General features: G+C 36.0%; 2 protein-coding genes across 2 annotated transcripts in view; one reads left to right on the top strand and one right to left on the bottom strand.

Annotated features, from left to right (window-relative positions):
- map1lc3a (microtubule-associated protein 1 light chain 3 alpha) overlaps positions 1-4,282 on the top strand; it is a 6,441-nt gene extending 2,159 nt beyond the window's left edge. The window contains exons 2-4 of the mRNA XM_046874601.1: positions 331-386; positions 959-1,065; positions 2,837-4,282. Of these exons, the coding sequence (XP_046730557.1) occupies positions 331-386; positions 959-1,065; positions 2,837-2,999 (326 nt within the window). The 3' untranslated portion in view covers positions 3,000-4,282. The remainder of the gene's footprint in view (positions 1-330; positions 387-958; positions 1,066-2,836) is intronic.
- A 1,520-nt stretch (positions 4,283-5,802) lies between these two features.
- efcc1 (EF-hand and coiled-coil domain containing 1) overlaps positions 5,803-18,919 on the bottom strand; it is a 19,381-nt gene continuing 6,264 nt past the window's right edge. Inside the window, exons 3-8 of the mRNA XM_046874598.1 lie at positions 14,999-15,153; positions 13,571-13,706; positions 11,493-11,658; positions 10,118-10,276; positions 6,166-6,235; positions 5,803-6,068 (exon numbers count right to left, since the gene is read on the bottom strand). Coding sequence (XP_046730554.1) covers positions 5,932-6,068; positions 6,166-6,235; positions 10,118-10,276; positions 11,493-11,658; positions 13,571-13,706; positions 14,999-15,153 — 823 coding nt within the window. The 3' untranslated portion in view covers positions 5,803-5,931. The remainder of the gene's footprint in view (positions 6,069-6,165; positions 6,236-10,117; positions 10,277-11,492; positions 11,659-13,570; positions 13,707-14,998; positions 15,154-18,919) is intronic.

Below are 18,919 nucleotides of genomic sequence, written 5' to 3'. Positions count from 1 at the left end.
GCATGGCGACTGTGGCAAGGAAAAACTCCCTTAGATGGCATAAGGAAGAAACCTTGAGAGAAACCAGACTCATGAGTCTCAATATATCATGTTGTATGTTTGTTATTATTCAGATCAAGGGCCAAGCATTTGGTCTGAAAAATGTGTTAATAAGTATGTTTGATATGAGTCACATGTTTTGAGTGTGGTTCTTGAACAGGTTCTGAGTGACCTTAAATTATTATTAAACCTAGCTACAATAGGCTAGCTGCTATATTTGGTATTTGGAATTTTTAAATGTAAACCTTTTCCTAAACCACATAGTTATTTATTTCACTGTTTGGTTTCCAGCTGATCGCTGCAAGGAAGTGCAGCAGATTCGAGAGCAGCATCCTAATAAAATTCCGGTAAGACAGGTTCCAAATATTATTATACCATAGAAAATAATCAGAAACCAATAACAGTAGCTTCATTGTCTGTTATTCTGATTCAGACTCTCAGCATCCTAGAGCAAAGAAAATACTATGCTTTATTACATTGTAGACGTGTGTGTGTGTGTGTGTGTGTGTGTGTGTTGAAATATTGAGTGAATCATATTGATACTCACATTCAATTTCAATTCAATTTATTTTTATTTGTATAGCTCTTTTAACAATGAACATTGTCTCAAAGCAGCTTTACACAGATTATTTGGTAATAAAAATGAATAAGATGTTCTTTATAAGTGTAAGTTTGTCCCTGATGAACAAGCCAGCGGCAACTGTGGCAAGGAAAAACTCCCTGAGATGGCAGAAGGAAGAAACCTTGGAAGGAACCAGACTCAAGTGATGGTGATCAAATCTGGTGATCTTGAGTCAGTGTAGCAGACTGTTGACATTAACTACAGTCCAAATCCATCCTCAAAGCTCCTGTACTTACTCAGGTATATTGATACTCGTGTATATTGATACTCATGTATGTTTTGCTTGTTTGCTCATAGGTTATCATTGAACGGTACAAGGGAGAAAAGCAACTTCCTGTTTTGGACAAGACCAAGTTTCTAGTCCCTGATCATGTCAACATGAGTGAACTGGTGAAGATTATCAGGTGAGACCCAAAAGTCAGAATTAGTCAAACAAGAGACTTTTGTTTGTCAAGTGTTTGCAAACTATAATAATAATTGAAACAGCCAAACCATGGGAGAACCGAAGATGTCTGTGAAGTTATAGAGTAAAATGCCACCTGCAGGCTGCATGTTTGGTCATTGGGAGCAGTTAGGGAACAGTGATTGGTCATTAAGAGCATTTGGCATCAGTGATTGGTCATTGGGATCAGTAGAGATCAGTCATTGGTTGTTAGGTGCAGTGTTGATCAGCAGTTGGCTGTGTTTGTTTACATGCTGGCTGGGCCACACATTTAAAGCCCCTTGTGACCCCTAGCTGAGCGCTGCTTAAGCATTTCAATGTTCCAGCTCTAAAATTAGTTGTGTTATCACTGGAAGCCAGTCAGTCCTGTAGGGTCTCATGTTTGTTAAAGTGTGTTAGTGAAGAAAACAAACTCTGCAACCAATTCAGAGAAGTGGTGTGTGACCTTTCACCCATTTGAATATTTTCTTTACACAAGATGAGTTGGCAACAGAAGATGTGTAAACAGCTGGTTATTTCACAACTTATTTTGGTGGTAATTATTCACCAATTTAGCGCTCGCTATAAATGTATTTACTTTACATTTAATGGTTTCCAAATATATTCATTACTTTAAGCCACATCAGTCATACAAATAAAGAAAACATACCTTATTTTTAGTTGCAGAATGTTACAAAGGGGAAAAGGAAACCAGATCATAGAACCATTATCATGAGCAGATTCTATAAGAGGTAAACCCACTCGTAAATGATTTTAAACTGTATTTTTTGTTTTGTTTTTTAAATCCAGTTGTTTTATATCTGCAACTGGCATTCTGTTCCACTCATATTTGTTGATACAAATGCACAATACTGTGGATTGTGTATATTCAGACTGGATTTATTTTGGGGTCACATATGAAGCTAATATTTGTTTTGAGTACACATATTCCTATAATGCCTAATATGTGCACAGTGATTTGCAAATTATTTACTACATTTAGTTTAGCTTAAATTGATTTCCTCAAATATCATGGAAATCACCAGTTTTCTTCCACACAATATTACACACTATTGTTGCTCTTCTCCATTGTTGTTGCCACTGGATCTTCAGCGTAATATGTGGTAATTTAAACTACATTATGCTCAAGGCCAAATATGATATAGGTGTATTGCGGTGGTTACGTTTCAAAACTGCCTGCGATAAACGGACGCTACCCCAAAAATTCTACTTTATGTATACAGTACTGTTCTGTATTAGCATTTTACTTCATTTTATAATTAGTAATCATATATTTATTAATAAATTTCATTATTTGAACATAACAAAACATAAAAACAATTCCCTATAATTTTTTTGGTCTATCGTGCTATCCGCGAGAGACCGGGAAATTCAGCTAAACAAATTAATTATGTGGCAAATGCAATTCCCAGATAAAACGGGGGTGCGAGATTCGAACGGGGATTACCGTACATACAAAATTAGTTTAAAGCAAAATGCAGAAAATCCGATTTGTGTCAATTTTAGAAGGTAATGTGTACATCTATTTATTTGCAATTTATTTGTAGTGCAAGTGTTATTGAGTAAACATGATGCATGGTTTCAGTTTAACTATAATAAAGACCTGCAACTACACTGTTACTTAGGATCCCTGGTATAGGTCCATTTAAAAGGCCAAATGTGATATTATAATTCTTCTTTATTCCTGTGATATATTCTAATAGCTCTTCCTGGTATTATTGACTGTTCTGCAGGCGTCGACTGCAGCTGAACCCCACTCAGGCCTTCTTCCTTTTGATCAACCAGCGCAGCATGGTCAGTGTGTCCACCCCTATTGCTGAAATCTATGAGCAGGAGCGTGATGAAGATGGTTTCCTTTATATGGTCTATGCCTCCCAGGAGACATTTGGCTTCTAAGTTCTCCACTGGCATTGTGTAATGAAGAAAGCCAAACGAAGCCTGGAGAAATAATGCAGGTTCCAGCTAACCGTAGCCCTGTGATCTGTCCATTTCTCTCTGTATAAGACATACCTTTGCTCCTGCCATCATTAAATAAACACTACGTTCATTGTGTCTGGTGAAGACACTTGTGTGCATATGGCAGTGCTATTCTACCTACTAGTTTGCCCGTTTAACCTTATCAACTTGACTCTCTTATTCAACGTAATATAAGCCTGTGTGTGTGTTCGAGCTGTTGTGCTCTGGTTCTGTTTGTTTTTTAGTTCATTTTATGTTCTTTGATTTTATTGCTTTTAGGGCCAGTGTGTAAAATAATGAGTAACATGTCTCATGCCATTGTAAGTAGGTCGGTGTCTGTTGTATTCATTATTTTAATCAGTCAGTGGGTTTCAGGTAATTTGGGTGTTCCATTTTCTTCATTTGCTTGCTTATGGTGATCAGCGAATCGGTGCTGAAGTTAAACTTTAAGATATTTTTTAAAATCTCTACACATTAGGATTCAAAGTAAGGCCACCGTGTATGCACAGGACCACTACAAGCCTCCAAACCAACTTACAGAATCAGAATCTGAGATCAGCTACCATGTTGTGGGATTTTATAATACTTTGTACCCTATGTTCCCTTCCCTTTTAGTGAATCAGGAAATTGCTGTATGTCTCTTCAATTGAGACTGGAAACAGTAGACAGGGAGCAGTTGCACTGTCCATTGCTGCTTATGGTCTCATTGAAGCAAAATTAGGTTTGTAGTACTTTTAAGTCCATTTTCTCTTCGGGTTCAAAATGTGGGATTGTGAGTGTGGTGTGGAATGCATAAGAAAAGCAGTCTGAGAGGGAAAAAAGCTGATTCACAGTCAGTGTTATTTTGCCCTACTGTAGTATGTAATGGGTCCTGTAAACTAAATTAAGTAAAAATATGCTTATTTTGCACTAATAAATTAGCCAAGAAGATAGACTTCATTTTCCAATATTTTAGCAGTTTTATGTATCTTATTTCTTTCCTTTATATCACTATGCGATGTATTTGCCTTCGGTTCCAACTTGAATGAAGGGTTTGTGATGCAATACACAGATTGCATGTTTTTCTCAGCCTTTTTTATATATTGATTTATGCTATTATATTTGTTACTTTTTTCTTTATTTAAAGTAGAAAAAAGGTATTTTTAGATGTTTTCAAACCAAAAGAAAAAATTATGTATCTATGTTTGAAGCACAAGTGTATATAAACGAGCATATGATTAGCACCAGGTGTGATGAAGTGTGATTTGTTTTTGCAGCTAATGGTGGGAAAAGATTAATAAAAATTATCATCATACATATATAGGAGTCCATCATGGCATCTTAATAATAGTTTCTTTATTTTCAGATCCAGTAGAAGGATAACCTTCATGTAATTCATACTATACAAGTAATGCCCATAAATGGAAGGTTATGTGCACCTGTACTTCTAATGCACAATTCTTATTGCTGCATCTTTCACACATTTATTAACTGTTGTGTGAATGTCACAAAAATATTACAATTGTATGCTTAAAAAGTGCTAAAAAAGTAGTTATAAAGTTAAGTGGCAAAAAAATGCAGCTTTCAGACAAAACAATATCAACAACTATTGGCACCCTACAGGAAAATTCATAAAAATGCATTGTTTCCAATTTTCCACTAAAGCAAAAAATATATATTTAAAATGAATTCAAAATATAGATGCTCTCAGAAACAAGGTGAAAGACAAGCCTAAAAAATAAAAAAGAAATGCCTATATTCATTATTACAATAATTCCAGATTTTCCATATGGTTACTATTAACCAACAATGTTGTTGCCAATAATAAGCAGTTTGCAAATCACCTACGATAATGCAATAAACATGCAGATTTTTCAAGAGTGTATATACATGAGCAAAAAACTGAAAATGTCTGTAGCAGTTTAAACGAATAGTAGACTAGTGAGGAGGATGCTGAAAGAAGCAAGGCAGAACAGAAAGTCTCCCTGAGAGCAACTCACAACATGAAGCACCTGAACTTCATTAAGTCACTGGAACTACAGCACACAAATCATCTAAATCAACATGAAAACATTTCAACACACAGGCATTGTTCAATGCTCATTTCAGTTTCCACACAAAGTCTAATTATGATAAAGTATAATCTATTATAATAAACTCTAAACAATTATATAGCTATTGTTTTTGTGTATGTTTGCTTTGTTTTTCTTTGGCATGCCAAAACATCTGGAGTTGACTATGTGTACAGTGTGATACTGTGGACAGATATTTTTCTATTGTTTTTCTCAGTGTGTGTTTCCACAGTAGAGTGTAAACAGGTGAATATACCTGAATGTTTTTTAAGTCACTTGTTCATGGAACTAGCTTAAAATTAATTCCATTTAAGTTTCAGTTACTGCTTTATCCTGGTGAGGTCACGATAGATCCTGACACTATCCTGCTAACACTGGCAGTGAGGCAGGGAATACAAATAATAGTACAAATTTGGGAAGGCAAAGACAACCTGAGAATTTAGAGGAAACCCACAGTGACCTGGGGAAAATACAGAATACTTCACAGAGATAATAAACACAAAAAGCTTTTGTAGCTGGAGCTGTAAATTGGCAATGCCACACTGCACTGGTGCGCCACCTTCCATTAAATGTATTAGTAAAAAATGTATTTCACAGACAAGATATCTGGGTTAGCATAATAGCTTAAACCAAGTGTGACTTGGTTTATCTTAGTAATCGTGAGCCCTTAAATCAAAAAATATCTCATCATGTACAGCGAGAGGACAAACTTTAAACACAGAAATATAAACAATTAATTACAAAAGACTAAACAACACAGAGGAAAAGAATCAGACAATACATTTCTGCACAAAGTAATTTTTCATGGCTTGGCCAGCTGTTCAGCAGGAGATGAGAAGTGAGTTTGTGAGAGATGAGTGACTCTGCGGATTCTCTGATGTGCCACTACTCGAGAGTATCTCACATGCAGCCAGTTCATGACAAAGAGCATTTAGCACCTCCAGAATATGAGCCTTTCCTGTGGGGGAAAATAAAAGCAAGATAGATATCCATGATCAGACTGAATTAAAGCAGTGATTTAGCTGAACTCAGACAGACATGGTTTGGAATTGTACCATGATGGGGATCACTGCAAGACTCCAGCGTACTCAGCAAGATCTTCCCAAGGGATCTCCTCGACACATTCTGTAACAACATTTAAAAAAAAAAAACATCATTAGTACATTAACATACTAAACGTAATACCACCAAAACCTGAGACAGAGTGACACATTACACATAATATGTACAATATCTCACAAAAGTGAGTACACCCCTCTCATTTCATCAACTATTTTACAGTTGTATGCAAAAGTTTAGGAACCCCTGACAATGTCCATGATTTTTATTCATAAATATTTGTTTGTTTGGATCAGCAATTTCATTTTGCTCTATCAAATACAGTAATATTTCAGTAGTGAAATGAGGTTTATTGGATTAACAGTAAATGTGCAATATGCATCAAAACGAAATTAGAGAGGTGCACAAATTTGGGCACCCTTGTCATTTTGTTGATTTGAATACCTGTAACTACTTAGCACTGATTAATTGGAACACACAATTGGTTTGGTGAGCTCATTAAGCCTTGAACTTCATAGACAGGTGCATCCTATCATGAGAAAAGGTATTTGAGGTGGCCAATTGAAAGTTGTTCTCTTTGACTCTCCTCTGAAGAGTGGCCACATGGGGGTCTCAAAACAACTCTCAAATGACCTGAAACCAAAGATTGTTCAACATTATGTTTTAGGGCAGGGGTGTTAAACTCAAAGTAACAGTGGGCCAAAATTAAATACTGGGACTGGGAAGTTGCGGGCCAAACTCAAAATGTATTGAAAAAAATGACTGCATGTTTTTCCTTCTCTCTAGATGTGTAATGTTGAACCTTTTCATATGGAAACAAACTTTAGTTTCGCATAAACATTAAATCTGGAACAACCAAAGTTTAATATTATAAACACATGAGAAATTAAATTTGAAATAAAACACACATCAGTGGTATTCGTTTCTTATTATGTCTGCCTCGCTCTTATCTATAGACTTTCGCATTCCTTTATAATGTAAATCATTTTTCACAGGCCAACAACAAAACCAAAAATAATAATAATTTCCTTCAATTAAAAAAAGCAATCTTTCAACCATTAACAGTCCATGCCTTGGAGTAAGAAAAGTGCATAAAGACAAGATTCATTCATTGGTTGAAGACAGATTCCTGCATCTCTTCTTAGATACAAGTGCATCATGTCTGGGTTTAGGCTCTGAGCTGAGCATCATGTCTGGGTTTAGGCTCTGAGCTGAGGAAATCCTCAGGATAGAGTGAAGATGTTCATCAGTGAGACTCCTAAGTGGTGATTTGTTCATCTTCATTAAAGAGAACAGTTACACACACAGATATGTGCTGCAGAACACAGAGAGGATTTGAGCAGCTTGGGCACGGAGTTGGAGCAGTGTGTCGGGGAGGAAACATGGAAACTGTGCAGCACACACAGAGTCGTACTTTGACTTGAGCGTGTCTCTAAACTGGAGTTCAATCAGCTCCATTTGGAGGTTGGTTGGTGTGCTTTCCATGTCAACCACAAACGGATTACTGAGCAGATCAAATCTGCATTTCTGGGCTTCAAAGTCGGTAAATCTCCGGGTAAATTCAGCGCTGAGTACGCAGAGTTTTTTAACAAAGCATTCTGAGATTTGTAGTATTAGCAGATTTGGCCACGGGTTTGACACCCCTGGTCCAGAGGCTGTTATTTATGCTAAAGGAGGCTCTACTTAATATTGATGTGATTTTTCTGTTGGGGTGCCCAAATTTATGCACCTGTCTAAATCCGTTTTTATGCATATTGCACATTTTCTGTTAATCCAATAAACCTCATTTCACTACTGAAATATTACTGTGTCCTTCAGTTATTTGATAGATCAAAAAGAAAGTGCTGATCTAAAAACCCAATATTTATAAATGAAAATCATGGACATTGTCAGGGGTTTCTATACTGTAGTATATCTTCTCAAGGGACAATACTATAGAAATTACACTTTTATATATTTTGGAGTGATGTGCAGCTTGTATAACAGTACAGATTTACTGTCCTCTGAAAATAACTCAACATAGTCATTATTGTCTAAATAACTGGCAACAAATGTGAGTACACCCTAAGTGAACATGTCAAAACTGTCTCCAAAGTGTCAATATTTTGACACTTCAATTTTATCTTAGTCTTATCAGACCAAAGGACATGGTTTCAATAATTAATACTCTTGGTCAGGTTGTCTTCAGCAAACTGTTTGCAGGCTTTATTGTGGGCCAGCTTCAGAAGCGGTTTCCTTTTGGGATGACGGTCATGCAAACCAAATTGTTGCCGTGTGCAGCATATGGACTGAGCACTGACAAGTGGACCTTCTGCAACCTCTAAAGCAATGCTGCAGCACTCATGCATCTGTTTCTTTTCAAAGCTGACATCTGCACCTGACACACAAGGACTCGACTTCTGTGATCGACCCTTGCAAGGCCTGTTCAGAGTAGAACCAGTCTTGGAAAACCTCTGTATGACCCTGATCACTGTACTGTAACTTTTTCAGGGTGTTACCGATCTTCTTATAGCCTCTGCCTCTTTGTGGAGAGCAACAATTCTATCTCTCAAACCCTAAGAGAGTTCTTTGCTATGCAGTGACATGTTGACCATCCAGAGGTCAGTACAAGAGACTCCAAAAGCACCAAATTGTAACTGCTTTAATAGAAGATACACACATTTTTATGGTCCTGTCAAGCTGACAAAAACATGAACATGGTAAATAGGACATGCGGCTTTGCATGGCTAAATGACATGCAGCAGTTATCACTTAGGGTGTACTCACTTTTGTTGTCAGCTATTTAGACAATAATAGTTGTATGTTGAGTTGTTTTCAGAGGACAGTACTGCAATACAAGCTGCACATTGGCTACTCTAAACTATATCCCAAGTGTAATTTCTATAGTATTGCCCGTTGAGAAGATAAAATGGTTGCTGAAATGTGAGGGGTGTACTCACTTTTGTAAGATACTGTATAGTATTCTAATAGTTAGTTTGCACGTTTAGCGCACATTGAAAGAATGACATATGTAATGCTCAGGCACTTTTTTCACAACAAACATTTTGTCATAAAAAAGTTGGTGCTAGCCATATGTAAGGAATACAAATTGCTTGACCCAGTTACACCCAGTTCCAATTACAGACCCAGATCAAACCAATGCATCTATATCTATCTATCTATCTATCTATCTATCTATCTATCTATCTATCTATCTATCTATCTATCTATCTATCTATCTATCTATCTATCTATATCTATATCTATATATATATGTTTTGCTCTTTGTTTCTAGATATATTGTATGAGCCAATGATCCAGTTTTGTCAAATGAAACAGTACATAACAAAGTTTCTGGCATGGAGGAGTTAAATCTATGATGATCTTAGATGTTGAGCTATTTTATGAGTTGCTCAGTAGCTCCTGGTTCCACAATGTCATCTGAATGTATTAGACTATAGAAAGAACATTTCTCATAATCACACACTCCGGTGCTCATGTTAGTTCTCACTCTCTGGTGTTTTGTATTGTTTTTAAGATTTATAATCACACTCTTGATATCACCCAAATGAGGATGGGTTCACCTTCTGAGTCAGATTCCTCTCAAGGTTTTTTCCTCATATCTAAGGTGGTTTTTCCTTGCCACAGTCGCCCAGGCTGCTCATCAGGGATACACACACAATATTCCCCATTTAATTAAGTTCTGTAAAGCTGCCTTAAGGCAATGTACATTGTGAAAAGCTCTATAGAAATAAACTTAAACTTGAATAACAAACAGTCAACATTTGTACCTACATAAACCATGCCATATGTTTTTATATTATATATATATATATATATATATATATATATATATATATATATATATATATATATATATATATATATAATATGTTATGAAGGTATGATTCAGGATGCTGTAACATATTGCTGAGGTGTAGCTGTAGGTTTTTTAGCTCTTGAACTAACCAGATCTCTGAGCTGCTGGAGGAGCTGCAGCACATCCATAAGCTTTTCCTCAACCAATGACAGGCGCACCCTCTCCGTCTCCAGCATCTGCAGTTCTCTCTGGAGGAGCTCTGTCTCCTCAGCTTTCTGCTGTAGCTCCTGCACTAATGAGTCCTTGACCTGTGCAGAAAACACGTTTTTTTTTTATTACGTAAATATTAACACTAACTTTAGTACCTCCATGAACTCTATAGTTAGACTAAGTATAACTAAAGGATCATCCATTAAATCAATGGAAAAATCTATTAAAATAAAACCTGTTGTGTAGATCCCACTAATGCCACCATAACAGCTCTAATCTTTTGAGATATGAACTTTTGAGAAAAATACCTCTGAAGATGTCCTGTAATATCTGGCCCCAAGAGGTTAGCATCATTTCCTTTACATTTCCTTTACATAATTCCTGTAAATTGTGTTTTGAGCTCTATGACTTGCTTGTGCAGCACATCCCATAGACGCTCGATCAGATCTGGTGTATCTGGAGGCAATTCTTTATCATGTTCCTCCAATAATTCCTGAACTTTTAAAGCTGTATCATGCTGAAAAAAGTCCCTGATATTACAAACAATGTTTAGCATGACCCAAGCTTTCCATGCAGTATGTTGCCAGAGCATCACTCTGCCTCTGCTGGCTTGCCTTCTTTTAATAAAGAATATCTCTTTATAAGATGAATGAAGCAAACTTCCTTGGTCATTCAAACATAAAAGGAAACATGTTTAATCAGATTAGGCCACCTTGCTCCTTAATATGCCTTCAGCAGGACGCAGCCAAAACCTGGTTCATATCCAATATAATTTGACCTGACCTGAATTTCAGCCAAAACTCAACCCAAATCCAAAATGTTTATGACAACATACATCTTTTAGCAGTATGTTGTATTTCAGGATTGCATGCAACAATCAGTAAACAAACCCATGGAAGCAAACAAACTTTATCAAGGCACAGTGCCCCATTCAGCAAACAGAAGCAGAAGAATCACATTATGAAACTTTACTGGTTAAACAACAGGTGCACCGTTAAATAAATTACTCTAAGAACTCGAACTACTTCGAAACAGAGTTCGCAGAAAGTGTTGCACAACTTTTTTATGCACTCATATTGGTAAAGAAAGAAAAAGGCAATGGCAGCTGAGGGTTTCAGTGCTGTCCCCCACTTCTTCTTTAGTATTTGTGCAGATATATTTTTCAGAGACTTCTAGGCTGTGTGTCCGTGTAAGTGTGTCCGTGTGTGTGTCCGTGTGTGTGTGTGTCCGTGTGTGTGTGTGTGTGTGTGTGTGTGTGTGTGTGTGTGTGTGTGTGTGTGTGTGTGTGTTTGTCTGCAGGGGGCAGCAGTGTACCTGCTCAGAGTCAGTCTCAGATTTCCAGCCCTGGCTCTCTCTCATCTCCAGCTGTTTGTGGAGACGAGTCACTCGTTCCAACAGCTGCAGAACTGCAGTGTGGCTTTCCTCCGCCCACGATTCACCCCAGTGAGACAGCAGCTTCTTTAAAGCTCTCTCATCACACCTAGATAGACCAACATAGACCATAGCACTTATGTGTATGTGGCATTATACAAGTCAAAGATAATTATAAAAGAATGAGGAAAACTGGTTTGTGTGTGGTATTCTCACACATGGCCTATTAGTTTTAATGGGAGGAAATATTTTTTAATCAAGTATACAAACTATTTGTGTGCACCACTATGGATAAGGATTTGTGTTCAGTCAAACACTGTTAAATGTATATTTTAGTAAGAAATTGTTTCCAAAAGTTCACTTTAAGTTTTAGTTGTATTTGCATTGCTGATGGGAGAGCAAAAATTTATACTTTTAGAAATCAGAAGAAATCTTTTTTTAGGTTTGTTTAAATAATATTGATGTTTTAGAAACAATCATAGATTTTATTTTAAACTGTTTATTTATAAGCTACCTTTATTATATTTAATGCAAATTTAAAAAAAGACATTAATGCATGTATTTTTTATAATGGATAAAAAATGTCATGTTTCTTGACCTTTTGTTTGCACCCACTCATTCTTCAAGTGATCAAAAATATCTGAACATTTAAATTACATTTGTTTCATGTGCCCTGTTAAATTGTGCCCTGATTGTTTAAACTGCATATAGCTCTGAAGGTCTACTTTTGATTTGAGCTCTGATTCCTTGCCAACATGATGACCGCAGAGCTGCCTATATAACCACAAAAAGAAAGAAATCATTCAGAGCCATAGGACAAGCATTGGGCATAGTCAATACCACAATCTGGAATGTCCTGAAAAAGTTATTTACCACTGACATACCACAAACAAACATCAAACATGGCATAGGAAAACAACAGCAGTTGAAAGAAACATTGTGGAGCTATGAAAGAAAAACAAAAAAAATACCCTGGGATATCACCAACAACCTTCAAAGGGCAGGGGTGAAGGTATCACAATTCATAGTTTAAAGAAGACCAAGAAGAGAAAGGAAGCAAGCCTTGACCCAAATGAAGGACATGCAAAAATGTGGAATATTAAAGAATCTTTTTATAATACAGAACATTAAAGCTCTAAAACTGTAGTGTAGGTGGAGGTTTAAGCTTGTATAGCTGCTTCTGGAACAAGTCCACTAATCTTTCGTGATGATGTAAGTTATGATGGTATCAGCAGAATGAATTCAGAAGTCTACATAAACAGTCGCTAAGACAATTTATACAGAAACGCATCCAATCTAATTAAGAGAAACTTCATTAAGGAGCAAGTCAATGTACCTAGGTTTTAGACTGGCCAGGTTAATTAGCAGACTTTAACTCAACAGAGCAGCCCTGAAAACCCAAAACTGAAAGAAGATGCAGTATAAGCTGGGGAAAAAAAAAAAAAGTAGCCTCACATTAAAGAACAGTTTATTGATATCTGTGGGTCACTGCAGTTATTCCAAGCAAGGGCTATGCAACAAAGTATTGTTTACTTTAATTTACTTTTTTTATTTTCTGTTCAAATACTTTTGCTCATTAAAAAAAGATGTGTGGTTATCTACCAAAAGTTTTAAGTTGTTTAATACATCATGTAATTACAGAAGCTAAAATTCTGATCTATTATTTCATCTTAATGTCTTCATCATAAACATAATTGTATTTAGTGTATACCAAAAAAGCTATTTGTCTTGCCAGTGCCTTAGGAACTATAAGTAAATGGCTAATGTTGATTTTTGTGTATCTACCTATTCACCATCATGTAGGAAGGAATAAAGCGCTGATTAAAATTACTTATTCGAACATTGCAATGTCAAAAATCATCAGCCTGTAACTGAAAGTAAGTCTCTATAGTTGAAATGCAGTTTTGAATGTTAAGTCTGTCCACAAGTGTTTCACTGCAGAGCTCAAGTGTCTGAATGAATTAACCATTTCGTATGTCCCTCTCAGTGCTGTGTGTGCTGTTTGTATGGAATAATTTTACCTGTCTCCACAGCAGGAAAGCCTGGTAAGAATCTTCTTCACCTCATCCACTTGTCTCTGCTGCTCTCCTGTCCACCTCTCCTCCTCTTCATCTGATGCTGCCTGACCCTCCACTGAGCGGAAGAGCTGCTCCTCCACTGAGACACATGACATACAACAAGCTATTTATCAGCAACATATATCACTTAAAGAGAGTTCATATAGCAGACAATTTATATGCATGTTTTCAACATCTTTAAAGAGATACTTAATCATTGTTAATTATAGCAACATGCCATATAACACCGACCTGGTATTGATAATTTACTACGACAGCATGGCTTGTTGTGATATTACTTGCTTTATTAACACCTTGCCTGTGTTTTGATTGGCAAGCCTTCATCTGTTTTCTTATATTGGGAATCATCTCTCAGGAGTTCTTGATGTAACACATATGTTGAAATGTAATCAGGACAATAAGTATACATCACTAAGGCTAGGCAATAAAAAGGCTAGGCTGTATTAAGAGTCTGCTGTATCACTGCCAATTAACAAAACAAAAAGTTAATTAAGATTTTTAGGATTTATAAGTCACAGAACTGAAAAATAGAATGTGACAATGCCCCCAAGACAAATCTATAACAGGCGTATAATGACATTTACTTGCAAACAGAGTAGAAACTAGAAATGTTTATTTATAAGTAAATCAACAAAATTAGTGTGATATAATGACATTAAACATTAGACAACTATTTCCCAGTAGCAGAAATATCATACTAGTGAAACTACAATGGCATGTTATAGTATTAGGTTTTTCAATCTGAATTATTAGAGATAACGGTAACAACATTGGAGATAAACAATATACACAAACTTCCAGAAGGCAATGCAGCCATACACAATTACAAATTTAGGTTACTAGTTAGCAAAAAACGAGATAAAGAGCATGATGTTCTAGTGGTGGTTTTACCATAAATATTAGATTTTTGGAAAGTGATCATCCAGAAGATGATGGGTTTCCGGTTTGAGTCGGTTTCCTCTCAAGGTTTTTTCTTCATATCGCCTCAAAATGTTTTTTTCTTGCCACCATTGACATTGACTTATTAGAAGCAAACAAGAAACTACAGGGATGAAGTTACAGAAACAAATTTTATGAATTTAAAAATGTAATAATAATATGATAATTTACTTATTTGTGTAAAGCTGCTTTGAAAATGTACATTGTTAAAAGTCCTATGCAAATAAAATAAAATTTAATGAAATCTGAGTGTAAGGATGAGGGAATGGGAAAGTATGGCACAAAGAACTAATTAATGCTGCATTGCTTTCTTAGATAAAAATGGTAATGTAGAAAATGGTCAAAGTAAAAGAATAACAAATATTGTTTAGGGTGGATTCTTCTATTAAATTCTGATTTTACACGAAAATATGCTGAAAACACACAACTGACTGTTGTCGTGATTGGTCTCTGCATGGCCTGTTGGAGAGCCACGGTCTCGCTGTGTATCCAGACAACATCGGCTGCTCTGGCGCATGTTGCCCCTGTACTGCAGCTCTTCTGTGCTGCTGAACACTTTAGACACGGGCACTTTGGGGACCTCAGCCCTGCAAAACAATACACAATGTAGTTATTACTGGTCCTAGAAAAAAGTCAAGCAATCTCACTTCTACACTCTTACAATGTACATGTAAATGCATTAAATTAACAAAACTGTTAGTGGCATTTTTCTCCTCACCGAAGAAGAATATGAGATACTCATATATAAAGTATTGCTTTAGTCCCTTATAAAACATCAAATAGAAGCCGAGTAACATGAGCTAGTCTGCCATAATTCTTGTCCGTAAGCACCATAATAATTTCATTGGCTCTTGTGATAAAGCAGTACTAGCAGGGCTGACTGTGTGTAATTGAAGCCAGACCCAGAGTCAGCCACAGCATGTTTTGAGCTCAGAGCAAAATTTAGCTTCACAGACTGCGTGGAAAACAGCAATAATCTTATAAACATAAAGGATCATAAACACATAAAGCACATAAAAGTATATAACATATCTTAACATGTACAAGTTTAAATGAATATTATAAATATGTTGCTTTGCTAAACAGCTTGTTAAAGTTCGAGGTTAGGAAGGAAATTCTTTTGTTAGAGCTATAGGCAGTTTAAATTAATGCTCAGGTAGAAAACAGCTGTAATTTAAAGTGCAATAGATTGTTTTTATTTCTAGCCATGGTTTCAATACTCCTTTGGTCATTTGTGTAGGAGGAAATCCGATAGGGGGCCTTCATGAATCAGAGATTAAGTGTTTCCAGATGGCTGCCTTTTGCCAGAAAAGAAAAAAAATGGGAAAAAACTAAAGAAATACACTTTCAGCAGACTAAATCCTGGAGAGTGAAAAAAGACGCACACATCCTGCTGCCAAGGTGAGTCTTCAGCATGCAAAGGCTTTCACCCTGGTCTCTGTAAGCTGCAGGACAAGCTAACAAAACATTGTCCCCTGGGCTGCAGGCTCAGGAATGGGCACTAAGGAGAGGTTGAGGTCAGAAATTGGGGTATTAGTGGTGGATACAGCAGATTCAAGTATGGTGTTGCTTTAAGAGAGGAATGTCAATCACATGTCCCAAAGAAGCATAGCACTGTACAGTTTAGTGTTTTACTGTAATACAACCTTCTGTCCTTTAGAAAATATAAAACCTAACAGTTGCTATGGGGAAACAATCACAATAGTTATAGAAGCGAATTTTCAATGCTCAGTGTGACTAATTTGATTTTAATTAATGACATGATATAATAAATAATAAATAAAAGTAAGAGAAAAAGAGGGTCAAACATGCATTAAAGTTTCACTTGGGCATTCTAGATCATAGTGTGTCTAATTATTAAATGCTTAGATTAAAAATAGAAAAATAAGACCAGGAAAGGTAAACACACAATCCAGCACAATTTAAAAGGCTTTCCACTACTGGCTTGCTTTAAACAAGATGTGAAAATACTATGAAATAATGGGGAAAAAAGAATTTAATAAATAACAATGTAATACAATCAAGATGAGAATCTTTCTGATTAAATGTTAACCCTGAGGGTAGAAAAGTCATGTATTTGACCTAACTGCATTAATTTTAGCATGTTAAAGGTAAGTCATTGGTAAATTATTAACATGATCTTGAATGTTGCGACTCAGGGTCAAGATGCTAATTACTGGTTCCCGAAATGGATTTTTTCTGTTGAATCCTGCTCCATGGTTTTGAAATGTTTGATATGTTTGGACAATGAAAAGAAAAGAAAAAACAGAAAAAACAACTATCTGTAAGCATTAATCCCATTGTCTACCATCAATAGGGGCATAAAAAGCTGCTACAAAAGCCATTTCTCTAAGCATGGACTAGTAATAGTATAACATAGTATAAACAGTATAACAGAGGATTGACTGGCTGTGACACGAATTTAAGCAATATACAAGTCAAAGCTCTGTAACTAGTGTTTAGTAAAAATCATAGATGAATTGCACTGATTATACAGACTCAATTTGCTTCATTTCCAGTGAGCCTTGCTTGAGCTGTTCAAGATAAACAATGTTTCAAGAAAATCACACTGTATTTCAGTGCAGAGTTTAGCAAGGCCCTCCAAAAATGCAAGATGACTTTCATTACTTTTCTTCCCTGCCCTTTGGGGCTGTTTTCTTCACAGGCAGATTTGTTTCTTACAGGAAAAAGCACAAAGCAAGCAACAAAACAGAAACAGATGCAGAAGAAAAGAAAATAATGGGAATAATACTCCAAGTGTCTCTTATTTAACTTTGTTTTTCATGTTTGGCGCATTTGTCATATCACTGCTTCTTTCTGAGTCACTGGCTCCCACCATCATGTGTGCAGTTTCAGGTACTAACAACAAGATCAGATATCAGGCAGCTAAACTCACACTGGACATAACCAAAAGCTCTTAGGTCACAGCTGCTTGGGGTTAAGCAGTGAGGACACCAAGCATTTCCTGTGTTTAGTAAAACAAAGCTGACATTACAACCTGATGTTCATTCAGTCCAAAGCTTTCAGTCAGAGTTTTCTCTCATTCTCTGTCTCTCAAACTGATTTTTGTATAATCACCTGATACAATTATTGATCTTACTACATTATGTTTGGTAAAATCATCCACACAAAAAAAGAAACAGAAAAGGATATTTAAAAAATATTAACAGTTATTTGCATAGTGGTTTCCTATGGCAAGATTAGATCAGATTTAATTTCACCATATCTTGACATGTCTTTTACCAATTTTGTCAACATTTATACGCCATCGACATTTATGACCATTTATTCTTTAGTTTCCAAACTGACTCATCTATATTCCTAGTCTGGTCAATGTCAGGTTATTTAGCCTAAAAACAACCTAATATTAGTGAAGAAGTCTATTGTGCTGACACTGCAAGGAAACCAATCACCCATATTCACCTGAAATAAATTGCTTTCAACAAAATGATGTAATGTCAAACATTTTAAAATTAAATTCATATTTATAAGGCTAAAAAACTTGTGTCAAAGTGTTTAAAATATGTTGTGCTGTCAGAATCTGTATAGAAATGTACATAAATGGAAGTGCCAATCCAATGGCACTTTCAGATTCTAAAGCTAATTGTAAAAAGCCCAGTGAAGCATCTGTCCTAAATGCTAAATAGTTTTCACCTGCTGAGTTCAAGCATATGAATGATGTCTTTCTGCACCCAAAACTTTATAGTGACAAATTTGATCACTTCATATGAGCAATTTAAATTCATAGGGGCAGTTGTCTAAATTTAACTCATTAAATCTAAATGGGATACTAACTAATATATCTGTTTTGTGATGGTAAACAATATGCAATAAAGAGATATAATAAGTTATGAAAATATGTCTTTTACATGTCTTGCACAGCTCACATCTCAACAACATGCTAAAAGTTGGTGCTTTGTTATGACGGAAAATGCTCTTCTCAGAAAAAAGTCATCTGTAAACATGAAAAGGGGAAGCAGGACAGAAGATTTTAGAAAGGCAACACGAGTTGCTATTTAAAACCATCATAAAAGTAACAACTTTGTCAAAAAGCTTAAAGTCTTAAATACATTTTTCTGTACCCAAATATGGTTGCACACACGTCATATACATGACATAATTGCTTATCCCTGTGAGGTCTTATTGTGTTTTCAAATCTCAAAACTTTCAAATCCATACCTGCTTCAGACATAACACAGGGAACAATTAGTTTGCCCTTTTTAGGCCTGTCATTATGGGCTGCAGGAATACAGTTTAGAAGAGAATGCTTAACAAGTGGCTACTACAGAGCACCTGAAATTACAGTTCTTAGAACCAGAACTGTTTATTTTAGTCAGCCTCTGTGATCTGCCA

Source organism: Silurus meridionalis, chromosome 19, assembly GCF_014805685.1.
Source record: "Silurus meridionalis isolate SWU-2019-XX chromosome 19, ASM1480568v1, whole genome shotgun sequence".
In the NCBI taxonomy this organism is placed as follows: Eukaryota; Metazoa; Chordata; class Actinopteri; order Siluriformes; family Siluridae; genus Silurus; species Silurus meridionalis.
The sequence above is the reverse complement of the archived record's forward strand: the minus strand, read 5'-3'. Positions and strand labels throughout refer to the sequence as shown.